The sequence below is a fragment of the Gadus chalcogrammus genome, chromosome 23 (assembly GCF_026213295.1).
Source record: "Gadus chalcogrammus isolate NIFS_2021 chromosome 23, NIFS_Gcha_1.0, whole genome shotgun sequence".
NCBI classification, from domain to species: Eukaryota; Metazoa; Chordata; class Actinopteri; order Gadiformes; family Gadidae; genus Gadus; species Gadus chalcogrammus.
Genome location: NC_079434.1, coordinates 8,090,435 through 8,107,955, shown reverse-complemented (window position 1 = coordinate 8,107,955; position 17,521 = coordinate 8,090,435). Strand labels below are relative to the sequence as shown.

Genomic DNA, 17,521 nt, shown 5'->3' with positions numbered 1-17,521 from the left:
TATGCAAGAAACATGGTGTTGAATGTTCTGTTGACACAGTAGTTCCCAGACTTCATGATAATTCTGATGCTTTTTCTTTGTCCTTTACATTTATTTTGTTCAGCTAACTGCATGATGACCTGGAACCCCAAACGATGTTGTAGTTTCTTGACTTTATTTCATTGCTTGACATATATATTGCATAACTATATTTAACTGGCCGGTTGGCTGTCCCGCTTGCTCCACAGATGCTAATGGAGCTTCTTGACTCCGAAAACATTGACGTACATTTTCTATTCACCACAAATTTGTTTTTTATCCTGAACAATGTGGAGGGAGGGAGGAAATTAGGGAGGGTTTTGAGGATGCTTTAATGTATGATAGTCTGATGATACAAATTGTCTTTGTGAAAATAAAGGAGAAAGTATTGTTTAAAAAGAAAATCATCAAATCAAAGGTGAACACATGAGTGTTGAGGATAGCATTTGAGAAGTAAGACTCACAACAGACTTGACAAAAGGGAAAACCATGAAAAACCATTGTGTGTGTGTGTGTGTGTGTGTGTGTGTGTGTGTGTGTGTGTGTGTGTGTGTGTGTGTGTGTGTGTGTGTGTGTGTGTGTACGTGTGTGTGTGTGTACGTGTGTGTATACATGTTTACCTGCCTACCTGCGTATGTGTGAGTAAGGAGCAGAAGGACCCAAGAATAATAACAATATTATAAAAAAGCAGAAGTTCAAACAAGAAATAACTTTGTACCGTTCATTGTGGCCTAAAAAGGTGATTCTTTGATACGCCCAGCTGTTACCAGGCTTCTCTTGGTTCTTCTGTGAATCATGGTGTGAAGAGGAAGGAAGTCTTTCAATGCTGTTTGGTGTCTTTTCAGCTAACTGCATGAACTGGAACCACAGACTAGAAGTCAGACCAGCTTCCTTCTCTACACTAACTTGTAACTTGTATTGCTATGGTTAATGAATCTTATTCATAGAGTTTTGCTTGTATGTCGTTTTTAATTGTTTATTTGTTTTTTTATTCAGGCGTGTTTAAATATCTCCCAGAACAACATAGTGAGAGAGGAGAGGAATCACTATGAATAGATCAGCAGCAAGAGGATTTCTAGCTTTCCTTCTATCAGTACCAGGTTGGTTCATTTACATCGTTAACATATAACTGTTTCAATAACATGACATCCAAGCAACTAGAACGAGGAGAGGGTGAAACCACAGCATGTTGAAGATGGAATAGTAGTAAACAGAACATTAAAGAATCACCATCTAGAACGCTGTGTTTGGTTAAACAGAGCACGAGAACAGAGAACGGTCCACTTTATATGTTTCAGTCATTGTAAAATACCACTTTGTTGCAGGTTGTATAAAGCCTCTTGAATTGAAAGTACTGTTTTTAAGATAACAATACTTTCCTGGTTGCTAGACCATCCTCAACGATATAGGCCTACATTATGGGGTTAGATTAGTTAATTTTCGACCTTTCAACTTTTGAAAAGAGTTAAACATCGAAAGCTACTGTTTTACCCCTATTTATTCTATTAATGATGATTTAGACATGAATTCTGTTGCAATGTTAGAATTCAGATCCACTGATAAGGTAGACACTGCATGCCATCTCCTTAGCTCTCTCATGCTCTCCTCTCCTTCTACTCGTCTCTACTCCTCTCTTTTCCTTCTCTCTCACCACTATTCCCTCTTCCTCTCCATGTCTCCAATCCTTTCCTCTTCTCCTCTCCTCACCTCTTCTCCTCTACGTTCCTTGTCTCTACATCTGAGTAATGACAAAGCTTATGGTCACATTGCCACAAAAGAAGCACATAGACTTTAGGGCCGAGGCCTCCAGAGACTAAGCACAGTAGCCTCCACTACCCTGTTACGCATTGGGGCTGCAGCGACCTATAGGTGCTCTACCACATCCTAGCACGGTGGTATCCTTACCGGGCACCATACAATCATGGACTAATCATCCGTAGTGCTTAGGTTGTCAATGCCTATTTATTCCCTTTGCTCCCCAAACTCCCTGCTGTATCTTCGTTTGTCGTGTTGTATTTTGCCGGAACTTGGATCCTAGTTTAGACTTTTAAGAATAGTGTATTTGAGACACTATTCTTACCTTCAATTTCTTGCAAAAAGTCTGTTTTTTGTACTGTGTTTGTACCTACTTCCCCAAATAAGTCATTTTGTTTTTACAAACACATGGCTGCCTGCTGCCTCTTCTTTCCGCCCATGGATCCACACCTTACTCAGACCATAACACTACCCTGTTTCATGAACTGTTAGTGTGTGTTATTCAGTTAGTGATAACACACACTAACCCCCCCCCCCTCCACCCCAGCTCAGTGGTCAGCATGTATCTGTAGTTTCCATCTCCACCCACCAGCCTCCATCTATGGTATTTATTAACTGATTGCACTTTATATTTATGTCATATTTGACACATTTTACACTTTTAAGAGTCAGTTCTCCATTTATAAACATGCACTTTGCATATATTATACATATTTATATAAATGTGTGTATTTGTAGACACCTGTGCTTGTGTGTATTGTCTGCCAGGTAGCAATGCTGTGTTTTCGTTTGTTTTTTGTTTGGACATGGCCCTGTCCTTTGTAATGCTGCTGCTATGTGCCCTCAATTGCCCCCTGCGGACAAATAAAGTTTTTTTGAATTTTGAATTTTGAATCTCTTCATGTATCTTCTGGTCTGTTCATCAGGTGAACCACTGTGTCTTGTTCGTTCTCACTAAGATGTGTTTGTTTTTTCACAGTGCTTCAGGGTAATGATGACTGGAGAGTTACGTACTCATCTAGTAATGTCTGTGCTTTAAGAGGAGCAACGGTTGCCATCAGCTGCACTTATGAATACCCTGACAACGTACAGTACCGCCCTAACACAGTCAGAACACTGTGGTTGACAAAAGGAGACACGTATCAGCCAGTTGATCTGGAACACGATACAGACTACAGAGTTCATGTTGAATCCAGCTGTGGAGAGGTCAGATGTACCCGGTCCAGATGTCATGGAACATGTACCCTGAGAATCAAAGACCTGAGACAGAGTGACTCTGATGTCTACAGGTTTAGCTTCACAAAAAAACAACCAGATGGGGAATATACTGGTGACCCTGGAGTGACGTTATCTGTAACAGGTAAAATTAGATTACCAATGAGTGCAGTGTGTGTGTGGGTGTGTTATTGTTTATCTGTGTGTTTTTATTGTTTGTGTGTCTGTGGCTGTGTTGGTTTTATAAAGTTTGTGTTATTTGTTATCTTAATTATTTAGAATAATTATGTATAACTTGTTCTTCAACTCAGACCTCCAGGTGAAGGTGTCCTTTCTTTACCCTACCAGTCCTACCTGGGCAGAGCTGGAGTGTCACAGTATGTGTGATCTAGGTGGTGACCCTCGCTACATCTGGTTCAGGAATGGACAGAACGTAAGACAGGTAGTGAAGTCAAGGGGCTACTTTAATTCTGAAGGAAGCTATTCATGTGCTGTTGAAGGATACGAACAACTCGGGTCTCCTTTAGTGTGTAAGTCCCCTCCACAGTACACTGATATGCTACACTTAGACACTGATGATACGAGATGTAGAATACCTTTTAGGGTACAGAACTACATGTTACTATGTATGTACTAGTGCAGAGCCCGTTCAAAACGGGTCCGGTCTGAACGGTCCGATTGCTTAGGCTCTCGTATTGATGCTTACAGCTTTCTCGACAGATGCTCATTTATTAATTTTTATTGCTTTGTTATTGATTATTTTCTAATTGAGAATTCTGTATAATTCTCAATGAGATGTGTTTGTTTTTTACCAGTGCTTCAGGGTAATGGTGACTGGACAGTAAATTACTCATCTAGTAGTGTCTGCACTATAAGAGGAGCAATGGTTGACGTTTTAATCCTATCCTTGTCTCCTCTCCTCCCCTCATTTACTCCATATTCCTTGCCTCCACATCTAAGTAATTTCAAAGCTTTTGGTCACATCGCTCAAACAGAAGCACAAGGGCTGAGGCCTACAGACACTAAACACAGAGACTAAACACTACCATAATTCAATAAATGTTAGTGTATGTTATTCAGTTAGTGTGCTATAATATATTTTGCATTTCAGGGGGGGGGGGGTTGAACTCTATACCCCCCTGGCTACCTCTCTCAGCTCAGTGGTCAGCATGTATCTGTAGTTTCCATCTCCACCCACCAGCCTCCATCTCTTTATGTATCTTCTGATCTGTTCATCAGGTGAACCTCTGTGTCTTGGTCATTCTCAATGAGATGTGTTTCTTTTTTCACAGTGCTTCAGGGTAATGGTGACTGGACAGTTACTTACTCATCTAGTAATGTCTGTGCTTTAAGAGGAGCAATGGTTGACATCATCTGCACTTATGAATACCCTGACAACGTACAGTACCGCCCTAACACAGTCACAACACTGTGGTTTACTGAAGGAGACAACCATCAGCCAGTTGATCTGGAACACGATACAGACTATACAGGTCGTGTTGAATTCAGCCGTGGAGAGGTCAGCTGTACCGGGTCCAGATGTCATGGAACATGTACCCTGATAATCAGAGACCTGAGACAGAGTGACTCTGCTGTCTACAAGTTTAGGTTCACAACAAACCTACCAGGTGGGAAATATACTGGGGACCCTGGAGTGACGTTATCTGTAACAGGTAAACTATGATGAGTCTAGTGTGTGTGTGTGTGTGTGTGTGTGTATGTTTGCGCGTGTGTGTATGTTTGCGCGTGTGCATAAGATGTGTGTGTGTGTAAAAAATATTTGTGTGTATGTGCATGTGTGTTTGTGTGTGTTTTCTTATTGTACACTTTTTTTTATAATGGTTTGTAACTTGTTCTCACACCAAGACCTCCAGGTGAAGCTGTCCTTTCCTCACCCTACCAGTCCTACCGGGGCAGAGTTGGAGTGTCACAGTATGTGTGGTCTAGCTGGTGACCCTCCCTACATCTGGTTCAGGAATGGACAGAATGTACGTCAGGGAGTGAAGTACAGGGCCTACATTCAGTCTGAAGAAAGCTATTCATGTGCTGTTGAAGGATATGAACATCAACACTCTCCTTTAGTGTGTAAGTCCCCTCCACCGTACACCGACATGATACCAGATGTAATGGACCCTTTAGGGTACAGAACTACATGTTACCATGAACTAGTGCAGAGCCCGTTCAAAAGGAGCCTCTGCAGAAGGGGCCGATCGCTTGGCCTCCTGTATACTGCTAGCAGCTTTATCCAACGTCACTCCTTTAAAATACTTCACCCTCGACACGGCACTTCCTGTGTTCTTAATAACATGACAAGAGAAGTTGATAAAGGACATGCAGACATACAGAGACACTTCTAGTTATTGTTAGACTAATATAACGGTTGTGTAGCAGCATCCAAGTACAGTGACCAAGTCAACTGCAGAGCCCTGAAGCCCCGCCCCGCTGCTGCACAGTTTAGCTCAAAGTCTGTTAATGTTGAACGTGTCTTGTGTCCAAATAAGTCAACACTGCACATCCTCAGCTCTCAGCAATACGCACAGCGTATTGTGAAGTAGATCAGATGAACAGTCCTAGAGATATACAGAGGTCATACTTACATATGTGTAGTATCTGCAGTAGCTGCTATCACTGCTGTATACAGGGAATTTGGGAATCAGCGATATATTGTTTCACTTCTTATGACAAATATACTTATTGTATGTCGCTTTGGATAAAAGCGTCTGCTAAATGCCCTAAATGTAAATGTAAATATACATACATACATACATACATACATGCACACATTATACACACACACACACACACACACACACACACACACACACACACACACACACACACACACACACACACACACACACACACACACACACACACACACACACACACACACACAGACACAGACACAGACACAGACAGACACATACATAGTCAGGGCTGGACTGGCCATCGGGCGTACCGGGGGTGGGCTGGCATGCCTCTTTGGGCCGACAAGGTTTACTTGAGGTTTACTTTTCTTTTTTTTTTTTTTTCTTTTCTTTTTTATGGACCCGGCCTGGCCCAGCCATGTCACACAGCCGAGGGCCGAGGTCCGTTCCTTCCCTCTCGGTCGTGCGGGCTGTCAACTTAACCTGAAAGTTCAATAAAAATTTGGCCCGGGCCATAACTCATTATGATTGGTTCTGGGCTGGCCCTGGCCCTATCTCACACACACAGCAGAGGGCCGAGGTCCCGCCCCTTGGGCCTCGGCTGTCAATCAGTCAATCAGTCACGTCACTAACTGACAGAAAAATGGAGAAGAAACGTAAAGGAGGCGCGGAGACTCTCTCTCTCTCTCTGTCTCTCTCTCTGTCTGTCTCTGTCTCTGTCTCTGTCTCTCTCTCTCTCTCTCTCTCTCTCTCTCTCTCTCTGTCTCTCTCTCTCTCTGTCTCTGTCTCTGTCTCTGTCTCTCTCTCTCTCTCTCTCTCTCTCTCTCTCTCTCTCTCTCTCTCTCTCTCTCTCTCTCTCTGTCTCTCTCACTTTGACTTACTGGGTTATAATTTGTTGTGTTTTAGTTAGTGTAGGCATTAATAAAATAATGCATATATTTTGTATTCTTCCTGTTCTGTGTTCTTGCATTTTTTGGTGATTGTGAGACAGTTCAAACTGTACATATTATAAGCATTAGTAATTTCAGAGGGGATTTGACCTAGCTGCAAAAGTCTCTGCAAGTATAGTGAAAGAGCGTATCAATTTTTTAACATGGTTACTCTCTTCAATGTAGGCTACTGCGCTTTATTTTAATTGTTGAAACAGCACAATATGCAGATATATCCTCTGGTATGTTGCATGCCTCTGCATGTCGTATAAATAATCATAGTGGGCTGCCATGGCCAAAAATGCCAGGGCCATTTTTTGGTCCCAGTCCAGCCCTGTACATAGCCTAAATACATTCCTCCCTCTATCGGTAGATGGACTCAAACTGCTGGTATTAATGATTAATGATTATAATTAAGGACATTTTACTGTTAACAGACGCTCCAAAGACCCCCTCAGTGACCCTGAGTCCCTCTGGAGAAATAAAGGAGGGCAGTTCATTGACTCTGAGCTGCAGCAGTGATGCTAACCCAGCAGCTACCTACACCTGGTTCAGGGTTAATGCAGATCATTACTCCAGAGTGATGAAGAAGGGACCACATCTCGTCTTTGGACCCATCATGTCTGCAGACTCTGGACAATACTACTGTCTAGTTCAGACTGAGCTTAGGACAAAATCTGAGTTCATCTTTCTAACCGTGAAATGTGAGTGCAACATATAATTAACATCATATTACAGATGTTATAAAATAAATAGTTGAATTTTGTCCACATTAGTCATCAGTAAATTCATAGTGCAATAAACCCACAAACCTTTCGTTATCATTAATACTGTCATGAATATAAATGTTCATGTTGTTTTTACATGTTTCTATGTGTCTCCAGATGGTCCTAAACACATATCTGTGTTATCAAGTCCCTCTGGTGGAATAAAGGAGGGCAGTTCAGTGACTCTGAGCTGCAGCAGTGATGCCAACCCAGCAGCTGAGTACACCTGGTTCAAGAACAACCAACCTCTGCTCTGGGAACCACCTCATACCTTCCCCTCAGTCCGCCCTGAAGACAGAGGAACGTACCGCTGTCACGCAGAGAACAAATACGGACATCTGAGCTCTAACTCGATATTCTTAAATGTTACATGTGAGTTGAAAATCTGATTAATATGTAAAAAACTTGGTATATCTTGTCTTTAAATTTAGAGCTGGTATTCATGTATAACTGCTTGCCTGTAAACAACTATGACTCCCTGGCATTGCAGTTGTTGATAAACACGGTTTCATAAATTAAGGATGGATATTTTTATTTTGTGTTCATAACAGATGCTCCAAAGACCCCCTCAGTGACCGTGAGTCCCTCTGGTGAAATAGAGGAGGGCAGTTCAGTGACTCTGAGCTGCAGCAGTGATGCCAACCCAGCAGCTGAGTACACCTGGTTTAAGGAACATGAAGACTCAGTGAAAGAATTAGGACAGAACTACACCATCACTAATATCACATCTGAGCTTGGGGGAAACTATTACTGCCAAGCACATAATGCAATTGGGAGTCAAAACTCCACCTTTTTGATAATTAAAGGTAATTTCTCATTTAAAAGAAACACACACCTTTTAAATAGTCTGAGGCACACAGTTAAACATTTGCCTATTTATGTTGCATTTTGCCATCGGTGTTTGAAATCAACTGACTATGTTCCAGTGACATCATCACATATAGCAATGATAGCTGTACCAACCATTGCTGTCCTACTGGCCACCGTACTCCTCCTCGTCTTCCTCTGGATGAGGTAAGATATCTGTCTCATTTCACATTCCTTCATTTGTTCTGTTGCTTCTTCACCTCTCTGTTCTCTTCTCCAGAAGAAAGAGGGCCTCCAGTAAAGCATGTGGACAGGGAGGAAGGCCAGATACCGTGGAGGAGGTGAGACACAGGAAGCCATTTATTACTAACCCATCCTTTACTAAGACGGGGGATATACGCTGAGGCCACAGCACACCACACCGAGACCCTGTGGCCACACAAGAGACTTGTTTCCTGATTGACTGTCCATCTCTGTTGCCCTAGCCCTATCGCTACGACAGACGGTACATTACAGTACCCGTGTGGTGCCCTGCGGCGGTGGTCCCGAGACCATATTATGAACCTCAAATGACTGCGTCGTGTTCTTGGACGTCTCTGGTTCTTCCACTTCCACATCAAGCCGCCATAGTAGACTGAACTGCATGGAGGAGAAAGGGATTGTTTTCCGTGATTTTTTGTGATTGTTTCCCGCCGGAGCCCCGCTGCCTGCTGCCTGCCGCCCACTGCCGTGAGGCACCACCACCACGAGGCACCACCGCCGCGGGGCACTTCCACCGCCGCCACGGGGCGGTGGTGCCTTTGCGCTGCCCCGCTGGCCAGTGCCTCGGCATTGATCAGCGGGGCTCCGGCGGGGGACAATCACGGTCAATGTCTTTCTCCTCCATGTCGCGGTTCATGTACTTCAGGGAGTCAAAGCCAAACTTCCTTTCCCCCAAATTCCTTCTCAACCATGGCTGAGATAACCCGAACTACGAACCTGACGTGATATGCGCCATAACACCAACAGCAGAACAGTTATCCAAATAACAAAGACACACACAAAGACTTGCACCGTCGTAGCTCATTAGGCAAAGCAGAGAATTGGGAGAAAATCAGCGCCCTCTGAGCTTTGTTATTTCAAAGGCAGAGCAGGATAGCTATTGCTCGTTTTACACCTAAAGCCATTTCTAGCTACTGGGGGACCATAGTCAGGCTAGGGGAACTCATATTAATGTTAGAAAACCTCATGAAGTGACCTTTAAGAAACTGATCGCTGCCGTCAAAATGATTTCACAAGAGACCTTACAAACAACCTCTTTGATAGTTGCCGTTGTGAAGTTCAATCAGTTTTCTGTGTTTATCAACTGACTGAGGAGCCAACGCTGTTGATGAAGTATCATTTCTATGCAAAACATAGCTATGCCAAAGTTGAAGATAAAGATGTTGGGCTTTGAGACAGGGGAAGGGATATTTGGGGTTGGAGACAGAGGTCTAACAGGGAGGAGGATGCACATAAAAAGTTTGATCAGCTCATCAAGTGTAGTTGAGGGATAGAGACTGGTGTCTGGCAGGAGAAAGGTGTCATCAAATAGCAGTGGGGTCAGTGACAGGGCTCTGGCAGCGAGGGGAAAAGCAGCATGAGGTAAAACCATCTCTAACAATTAACACAATCTTCAATATTCATCCATTTGAGACTTCTAAGTATCCCCAATCCAATTCATACATCAAATAAAACTGTTAATCTTGCTAATTCCTTACAGAATAGAATATACTTTAATGTCCCCATTTGGAAATTTGTCTCGGACTCATCAAAGTGTTGCTCAGAAATATACATTCATTGACAAGGACATGACATAGATCAATCAGTCTCGGATTTAAGAGTCACAACTTTACAAAGTCATGTTTGCTTAAAGGGTGAGATCTAGGATGAGATCTGGGGAGATTTCTGCCAGTGAGCAGAATGGGTAGATTGGTGAATTGAAGTACTGACGTCTAGTTTTTCTTTCAAATTAAGATGTTTTTCCAGAGATAAAAAATGGTTTTAGGTGCTCAACAGATGGTGAAAAGCTTGCAGTGAGTGAGTGAGGCTTACAGCAGCCTTTATGATGGGACCACTAGTCACCACCATTGGCCTCTAGATGAACCAGAAAAGCAAGACCTTCAGGACTGTTTGTAGGAAGTGTAAACTGTTTTCTAAATGTATTCTTCTGTCCTTATTCCCGATAGCCACTACCAGGTCCTGTGTATGAAAACGTCTCAGCTCTGACCAATCACTTGGCTCCTGCAGCACAGAGAGAACCAATAGAAGAGCAGGATGACCATCACTATGCCAGCATCCATACCTCTCGTTCAGAGAACCAGGAAGTTCCTCGCTGTTCGGTTGGCTCTAATGTCCAATCAGATGCTGTCTTTTATTCTGTGGTCAACATTAAGAGACCAAACACTGTCCCTGGGTAAGCTTCTCTTGGTATTTCTAAAGAGGAAATAGACTCGTTTTCGGACTTTATCAATCCAATTGGTTTGATTCACAGGGTGACTGAAGTTCTGTCTTCTTTTCAGAGAGAGTGACCAGACAGAGGCGGCAGAAACCTCAGAGTTGTACAGCACCGTCAAAAAACACCCCAGATATTGAGAGTTGTGGCAGCAGGATTTAAATAGTGGTGCTAGGTAGAGTGTCCCATCCATTTAGTTTAACAGGACAATACGCTGGCTGCATGTCCTATGGAAATGAATTACATGGAATGAATACTTGCCACTATAATAATAATAATAATAATAAATTGTATTTATAATGCACTTTATATTCAAGAATCTCAAAGTCATTCAGAGAAAAAAATACCAAAAAAACTATTAAAAAGGGGGAACCTCAAAGAAAGTTTAGCTAAATGCTCTTTTAAAGAGATGGGTTTTGAGGTTCCGTTTAAAAAGAGCTGTAGTCTGTGGAGCCCTCAGGTGGTCAGGGAGGGCGTTCCATAGTCTAGGGGCAGCAGCAGAAAAGGCCCGATCACCCATGGTGCACAGCTTTGTATGTCGGGTTTGGAGGGTGTGAGTGGATCCTGAACGGAGTGTACGTGAGTTTGTCGGGGGGGTGAGGAGTTCCTGAAGGTAGAGGGGGGCAAGTCCGTGAAGGCACTGGTGGGTGAGGAGGGAGACCTTGTACTCAATTCTGAGTGAGACAGGGAGCCAGTGCAGTGATTTCAGGATGGGGGTGATGTGGTCATGCTTGCGCACCCTCATCAGGACCCTGGCAGCACTGTTTTGAATGTATTGGAGCCTCTGGATGCTCTTGCCAGGGATCCCAATGAGGAGTGCATTGCAGTAGTCCAACCTGGAGGAGACAAAGGCATGGACGAGCTTCTCTGCATCAGCCAGGGTGAGTGATTGGCGGAGTTTGGCGATGTTCCTGAGGTGGTATAAAGCTGTCTTACAGAGGTGTTTGATGTGGGTGTCAAAATTAAGTTGTGGGTCCATTTTAACACCGAGGTTGGTGACGGATGTGGAAAGGGGGATGTTTTTGCCAGAGAAGGTGATATTGGTGATGGTGGGGGAGCGGAGCTGATGTGGCGTGCCAATAAGGATGGCTTCCGTTTTATGGCTGTTAAGTTGTAGGAAGTTGAGCTTCATCCACGCCTCTATCTCCTCCAGGCAGGTGGTCAGTGTGGATGTTGGCAGAGGGGCAGAAGAAGTGGGGGTTGTCCTGATGTAGAGCTGTGTATCATCAGCATAGCAGTGGTAAGACAAGCCATGCCTGCTAATGACACTACCCAGGGGGAGCATGTACAGTGAGAACAGTGTGGGGCCCAACACCGAGCCCTGGGGGACACCGCAGGTGACGTTGTTGGTGTGTGATTTTGCTTTGCCCAGGGCAACGTGCTCAGTTCTGTCAGTGAGGTACGAGGTGAACCAGTTCTTCACATTTCCTGACAGTCCAATGGTGTATTGCAGGCGGTGAAGGAGAATATTGTGGTCAACCGTATCAAAAGCAGCTGTTAAGTCCAGGAGGATGAGGAGAGATGGGGAGCCGGTGTCTGCTGCCATCAGGAGGTCATTTGTGACCCTGACCAAGGCTGTTTCTGTACTGTGGCCATAGCGGAAACCAGACTGGAATTTTTCAAACAAGTGATGTTGTATGAGGTACTAGATACTATAGCTCATTCATGACCTGATTTATTTGACTTATTTACTTGATTGTGTCTGTTCCACTTGTGATGGCCCCAGCGAGGCCACATGTTATCCAGGGCCTCTTGCTCTTGAGTATATAGCTCTGCTTCATCGCTATCACCTGCTGGTTACCAAGATGTACTGCACCTGTGAGGGGAGGCCTTAGCGGTACCGTCTGCTGGTTACCAGGATGTACTGCACCTGTGAGCGGAGGTCTTAAAGGGAACATATTATACCACCAGGTGTGAGTGTGATCAGCCTTACAAGCCGTTTTGAAAATCTGCCCCATATGACATCACTAGTGGGCGTGTCCATCTAGATCTGTGTTGGATAGATGAGCAACGTTTACTTCAGTCCACTGTGTAGGCTGTTAGACTGCTCTATCCAGCACAGATCTAGGTGGACACGCCCACTAGTGATGTCATATGGGGCAGATTTTCGAAACGGCTTGTAAGGCTAATCACACTCACACCTGGTTGTATAATATTGGTTAGCTTACCATCTTAGCCATCTCCTGGCTGCACTTAAGCATTATTTTGCATAGAATGGCCTCTGTCTATAGCTTTCCACAAATGAATAACAAAGAAATGTTCAACCATACCGAGTGTGAGGCTCAAATTGATGTTGGGGTATATGTGGCAGTAAATGGGAGATATGTTGGGTAGTCTTGTGTAGGCCTACAATGTTGTTTTCTACTTCTCTGTGCTTTAAATGGGATCTTTTATTTGTATGAACTTGCCTGAGGTAGACGTACCACACCATTGCATTAAGTAGACGTTTATGTTTTCAATAGTCTTAGCCAGTATGTATTCCCTGAGGAGCAATAAAAAGATGAAAAAGAGATGAGTAAGTATACTTTTTTAAGACACAGGATGTTGATATGAGATATGAATTATTATATCAATATTTGAGAAGTAGTATAAAACGAGGAGATCTCAACATTGTCTTCCTCTGATGTCATTCATGTCTTATAGTAAAGAGAAGAACTTGAGACGAGTCTGAGACTCTCATGAGACCAATCGGAGAGGTATGAGCCCCACAAGAGAACTTATTATTGAATGCCCGACGTCTCCTCCTTATCTGATTCATTACTCTTAAATATTCAACTGAGGCTATATATTAGAAGCCTAGACAAGTGAGATCAATGAGAACCAATTAAGAATGAAATCATTTACTGCATAAAGCAATGTCTGTTAGTGCAGGCCACCCAGGTGGCTTTTACTAGACTCCCTGATGACCAGGAGCACTGGGCAGACACAATTGGTTTCCTTGCAACTTGTTTTATTGAAGACTTTTCCTCCAACTTTACCTTGAAAACTATACAGATAAACAAACACAGTGTAACAGAATTCATGACATTATCTTTGCATAAAATCATAAATTACACAGCGCACAGAGAGTCAAATAAGCAGAACAAAATACAGGAAAATAACAAACACATACGGAATGAAGCACCAGGGTGCTTGGACAAGATGGGAGAACGGGGTTGATAGGAAAGTAACTTGGGCTGAGCTTTGGAAAGCCGAGCCTCACCGCATTAAATTCCTCATCCAGGCATTATATAATGTGCTTCCAAGCCCAACAAACCTGCACACATGGGGCTTAGCCGAGACACCAGCATGCCCGTTGTGTTCCAAGCGAGGAACCCTTGAACAAATCCTCAGCAGCTGCACCAGGGCACTAGGAGATGGACGGTACCGCTGGAGGCATGATCAGGTTCTTAAGACCATCGCTGAAGTCATCAGCTAAGGACTTGTGTTGGCAAAACGGTTCTGACCCTCCAAGAAAACCATCACCTTTGTCAGAGCTGGGGAGCAGTAAACCCTTGCCGGAGGAACATGTGCATGAATCCTAACCTCTGCAAAAGACTGGCAGCTGTTGGTGGATCTTGAGCATCAGCTGAAGTTTTGCCGGCCACATTGCAGTCACCACCCTGTGACCAGACATTGTCCTTGTGTCTGAGTCCAGCAAGCAAGAAGTGCTGCTGGAGCTGACTGTCCCATGGGAAGACCGCCTGGAAGAAGCTTTTGAGAGGAAGCTATCCAAGAATGCGGGACAGGTCCCTCTGACTGTCAGCAGGCTGGTTGGAGAGAAAGGTGTCTCCCGGTGGAGGTTGGATGCAGGGGTTTGCAGCCTGTTCCCTGGCCAGAGCATTCAGCTGTTTGGGCATCGAGGGGGAGAGAGAATGAGGAGAGCCATCCACAGTACCAGCGATGCGGCAGAGAGGCCCTCAAGATGGCTGTGGCTCAAAAGAGGAGAGCCATGGAGCCATGATAGCTAGCTAGCCATCTGAACACAAGCTGGAGTCTGATCAGCCCTGGATTGATCACATGGAGGAGGGCGTATTATGTTAAAAGACCCGAAACGTCTGATGATTCCAGGCACATGATGTGTCCAGAGGCATCAGTAGATGTATATACACAGCATCTTATAAAATTAAAATAAAATTAAAGCATATCTTTAACGATGACAATTAAAACAAAGATACATAGAGCTAGTGCATTGTCGAGAACAAACCTAATGAGAGCATTAGGTGAACTCCAATGGGAGGCAGTACACCTCTGCAATGGAAATATGCTGGTCAGCGCATTCATTCCAAAACAGATTGAGTTTTTCTTTACCTCTGAGTAATATGGTGCAAACCTGGCATTTAATGTATTTGCAAGTAAAACATTTTCTTCACAATACTGTAACATATGGCACATGTTTTCATGTTGTGCCCCTATTTGAAAACTGTCCAGAAAATCGTGGTTTCCCTTGAGAATGTATTGGGCAAAGTCGTTTTCTTTAACATGACATCTATGCCTGGCCTTTTTGTTGCAGCTCATTTCTAAAACAATTGAGAGGTTTTAGGCATGTACTCAATGGTGATCCATGTGGTACAATAAGTTACATGAATTCTGTGTGAAATTAACTAAAGTTTCTGTAAGTTGTTCATAGTTGATAACCATATAAAACATATATCTGGTACATCACATTTGATTTGTATAATTGAGGCATTGCATCCAGCAATATTGGTATTGTATTGAGACAAATTTTGAGAGACTCTAGGCATGAAATACCTGTAATAAAATGTAGAGAACTCACAAAGATCATTGTGAGACTGAACTATGGTGATTTCTCAGCAGTGACAATTGAGATGGATGAGAAAGTTAACCAAATCTCTCTTTGGCCTTGACTAAAGCAAAATAGATCATGTTAATGTGATAGAAAGGAGATCTCATTTTTCATTTTACTTTGCAATGGGTTGTTTTGGAGAGACAACACGTTTAAAGGGATTTGTTAGGAACCATTACATGATGTCTCCAAGGAACCTGTAATTCATAGTGAACACATTCTTCTCTCTAGAGTTCTGATTTATCATAATTTCACTAGTGAACACATGAGTGTTCTTCTCTCTGGAGTTTTGGTCAATCTGTGGTAATCTTTTCAGCATCTTTCCAGTTTTCCAAAGTAAAGAAACCCTTATTAATCTGCCTCCTCCAAGAGTAATTGCATTGATGTGGTAAAGTATGGACCTAGTCCTGGTAGGGTGTTAAAGGGCACCCAGCTTCTGGTGAGAGGAAAGCCCACGGATTTAGTTTAGTTGGATCTTCCGTGTTTTCAGTTTTGACAAAGGGTTGCTTTACTTTATGAATGTCAAATGATGGAAATCAGGTATGTGAAAACTATTGTTTACAAAGAAAAGTTATCAGGGGAACACACAGTGCTTGATGTTCTCTCTAGAGCTGTGCTGTCCCACATCCTGGGTATAGCATGAGAGGTAAGCCACAGGGGAAACGTTGACACACTATAGTGTGTGTGTGTGTGTGTGTTTGTGTGTGTGTGTGTGTGTGTGTGTGTGTGTGTGTGTGTGTGTGTGTGTGTGTGTGTGTGTGTGCTTGTTTGTGTGTGCTTGTTTGTGTGTGTGTGCGAGGAAGAAGCAGAAGGAGAAAATATGAATAAAAAGGACAATAATATCGCAAAAGATAAAACATGATGGAACTAGGTATCATTCGATGTGGTCTAAAAGGTGATCATTTGTTCCAGGCAGTGACCAGGCTTCAGGTTAACTCTGCTGCATTAGAGGAAGTCATTTTTGTTTTATTTTGGTCATATGAACAAAAGTGCACGATGAACTGGAACCACAGACCAGATGGCAGACCAGCTTCAACTTCTACTGTAAGAGGTTGGATTTTCTTAACCTTTGTTTAAATGCTTTACAAACAAAATTCATCAAGGGATATATTGTAATGAAAATTACTGAAAAAACACTGTTGTAAATTTAAAACTGATTTATTTCTCCTTGTATGAACTTCTACATGTATTATTTACTCGAACAACAGAGTGAAAGAGGAGAGGACTCACTATGAATTCAAGATTAGCAGCAAGAGGATTTCTAGCTTTCCTTCGGTCAGTACCAGGTTGGTTCATTTACATTGTGAACATTTAGTTTCAATAACATGACAACCAAGCGACTGGATCGAGGAGGGTGAAACCTCAGCATGTTGAAGATAGAAGAATCAACCTCTAGATCGCTGTGTTTTGTGAAACAGACCACTATAATAGAGAACGGTCCAATTCATATTTTTCAATTATGGTTCATTAGTCATTGGAAAATCTCCCTTCACTGCAAGTTTTATGGAGCCTCTTGTAGTGTGAATACTGTGTTTGTTTTGGATCAAAGTACCCTATTTGAAAGAATATGTGTTTGCATTGAGCTATGTTGGGCAATTCCTGTTTGCTAGGAAAACCTCCACTATTTACATCATCGGAGAGTTAATTAAGTCAGTTTAAGACATTTTGAGAAAAATAGATGTTAAAATCAAAATGTTTATTTATTCAAAAAATTATGATTTAGACATGACATATCAATCTTTTGCTGCTATGTTGGAATTCTGATTCAGTGATATGGTAGTCACTTCCTACCTCTCTCCTTCTCTCCTTCCTCTCTCCAGTTCTCCTCGCCCTCTTCTGGCCCCCTCTCGTTTCCTTATCTGCTCTCCTCTATTTGTCTCCTTACCTCTGCTCCTCCTCGTCTCCACTCTCTTGTAACCTTTGACAACAACAGTAGCTGTAAGAGTAATCTTTGTCCTACTGGCCACTGTACTTCTCCTCGTCCTCCTCTGGATGAGGTGATATATTCTCTCTTTCTTGTTTTCCATTCCTTCACTTCTCCTGTTGCTTCTTCATCCTTCCCTTTTCTTCTCCAGAAGAACGAGGGCCTCCAGCAAAGCATGGTGACAGGGAGGAAGGCCAGA

The 17,521-nt window shown here is 43.1% G+C and overlaps 1 protein-coding gene across 1 annotated transcript; it reads left to right on the top strand.

The window, feature by feature from the left end:
* Positions 1 to 882: 882 nt before the first annotated feature.
* On the top strand, positions 883 to 8,196 carry LOC130377649 (carcinoembryonic antigen-related cell adhesion molecule 6-like). Its single transcript, XM_056584805.1, has 6 exons — positions 883 to 1,118; positions 2,753 to 3,133; positions 7,450 to 7,704; positions 7,766 to 7,776; positions 7,892 to 8,089; positions 8,179 to 8,196. Exons 1-6 carry the CDS (start codon positions 1,067 to 1,069, stop codon positions 8,194 to 8,196), a joined length of 915 nt encoding a protein of 304 aa, XP_056440780.1. The 5' UTR covers positions 883 to 1,066.
* The last annotated feature ends 9,325 nt before the right edge of the window (positions 8,197 to 17,521 follow it).

Coding starts and splice junctions, on each gene's coding strand:
- LOC130377649 (XM_056584805.1), top strand. CDS start 1,067: ATGAATAGATCAGCAGCAAGAGGATTTCTAGCTTTCCTTCTATCAGTA. Junction 1,119..2,752: donor TTTCCTTCTATCAGTACCAG/GTTGGTTCATTT, acceptor GTTTTTTCACAG/TGCTTCAGGGTAATGATGAC. Junction 3,134..7,449: donor AGTGACGTTATCTGTAACAG/GTAAAATTAGAT, acceptor ATGTGTCTCCAG/ATGGTCCTAAACACATATCT.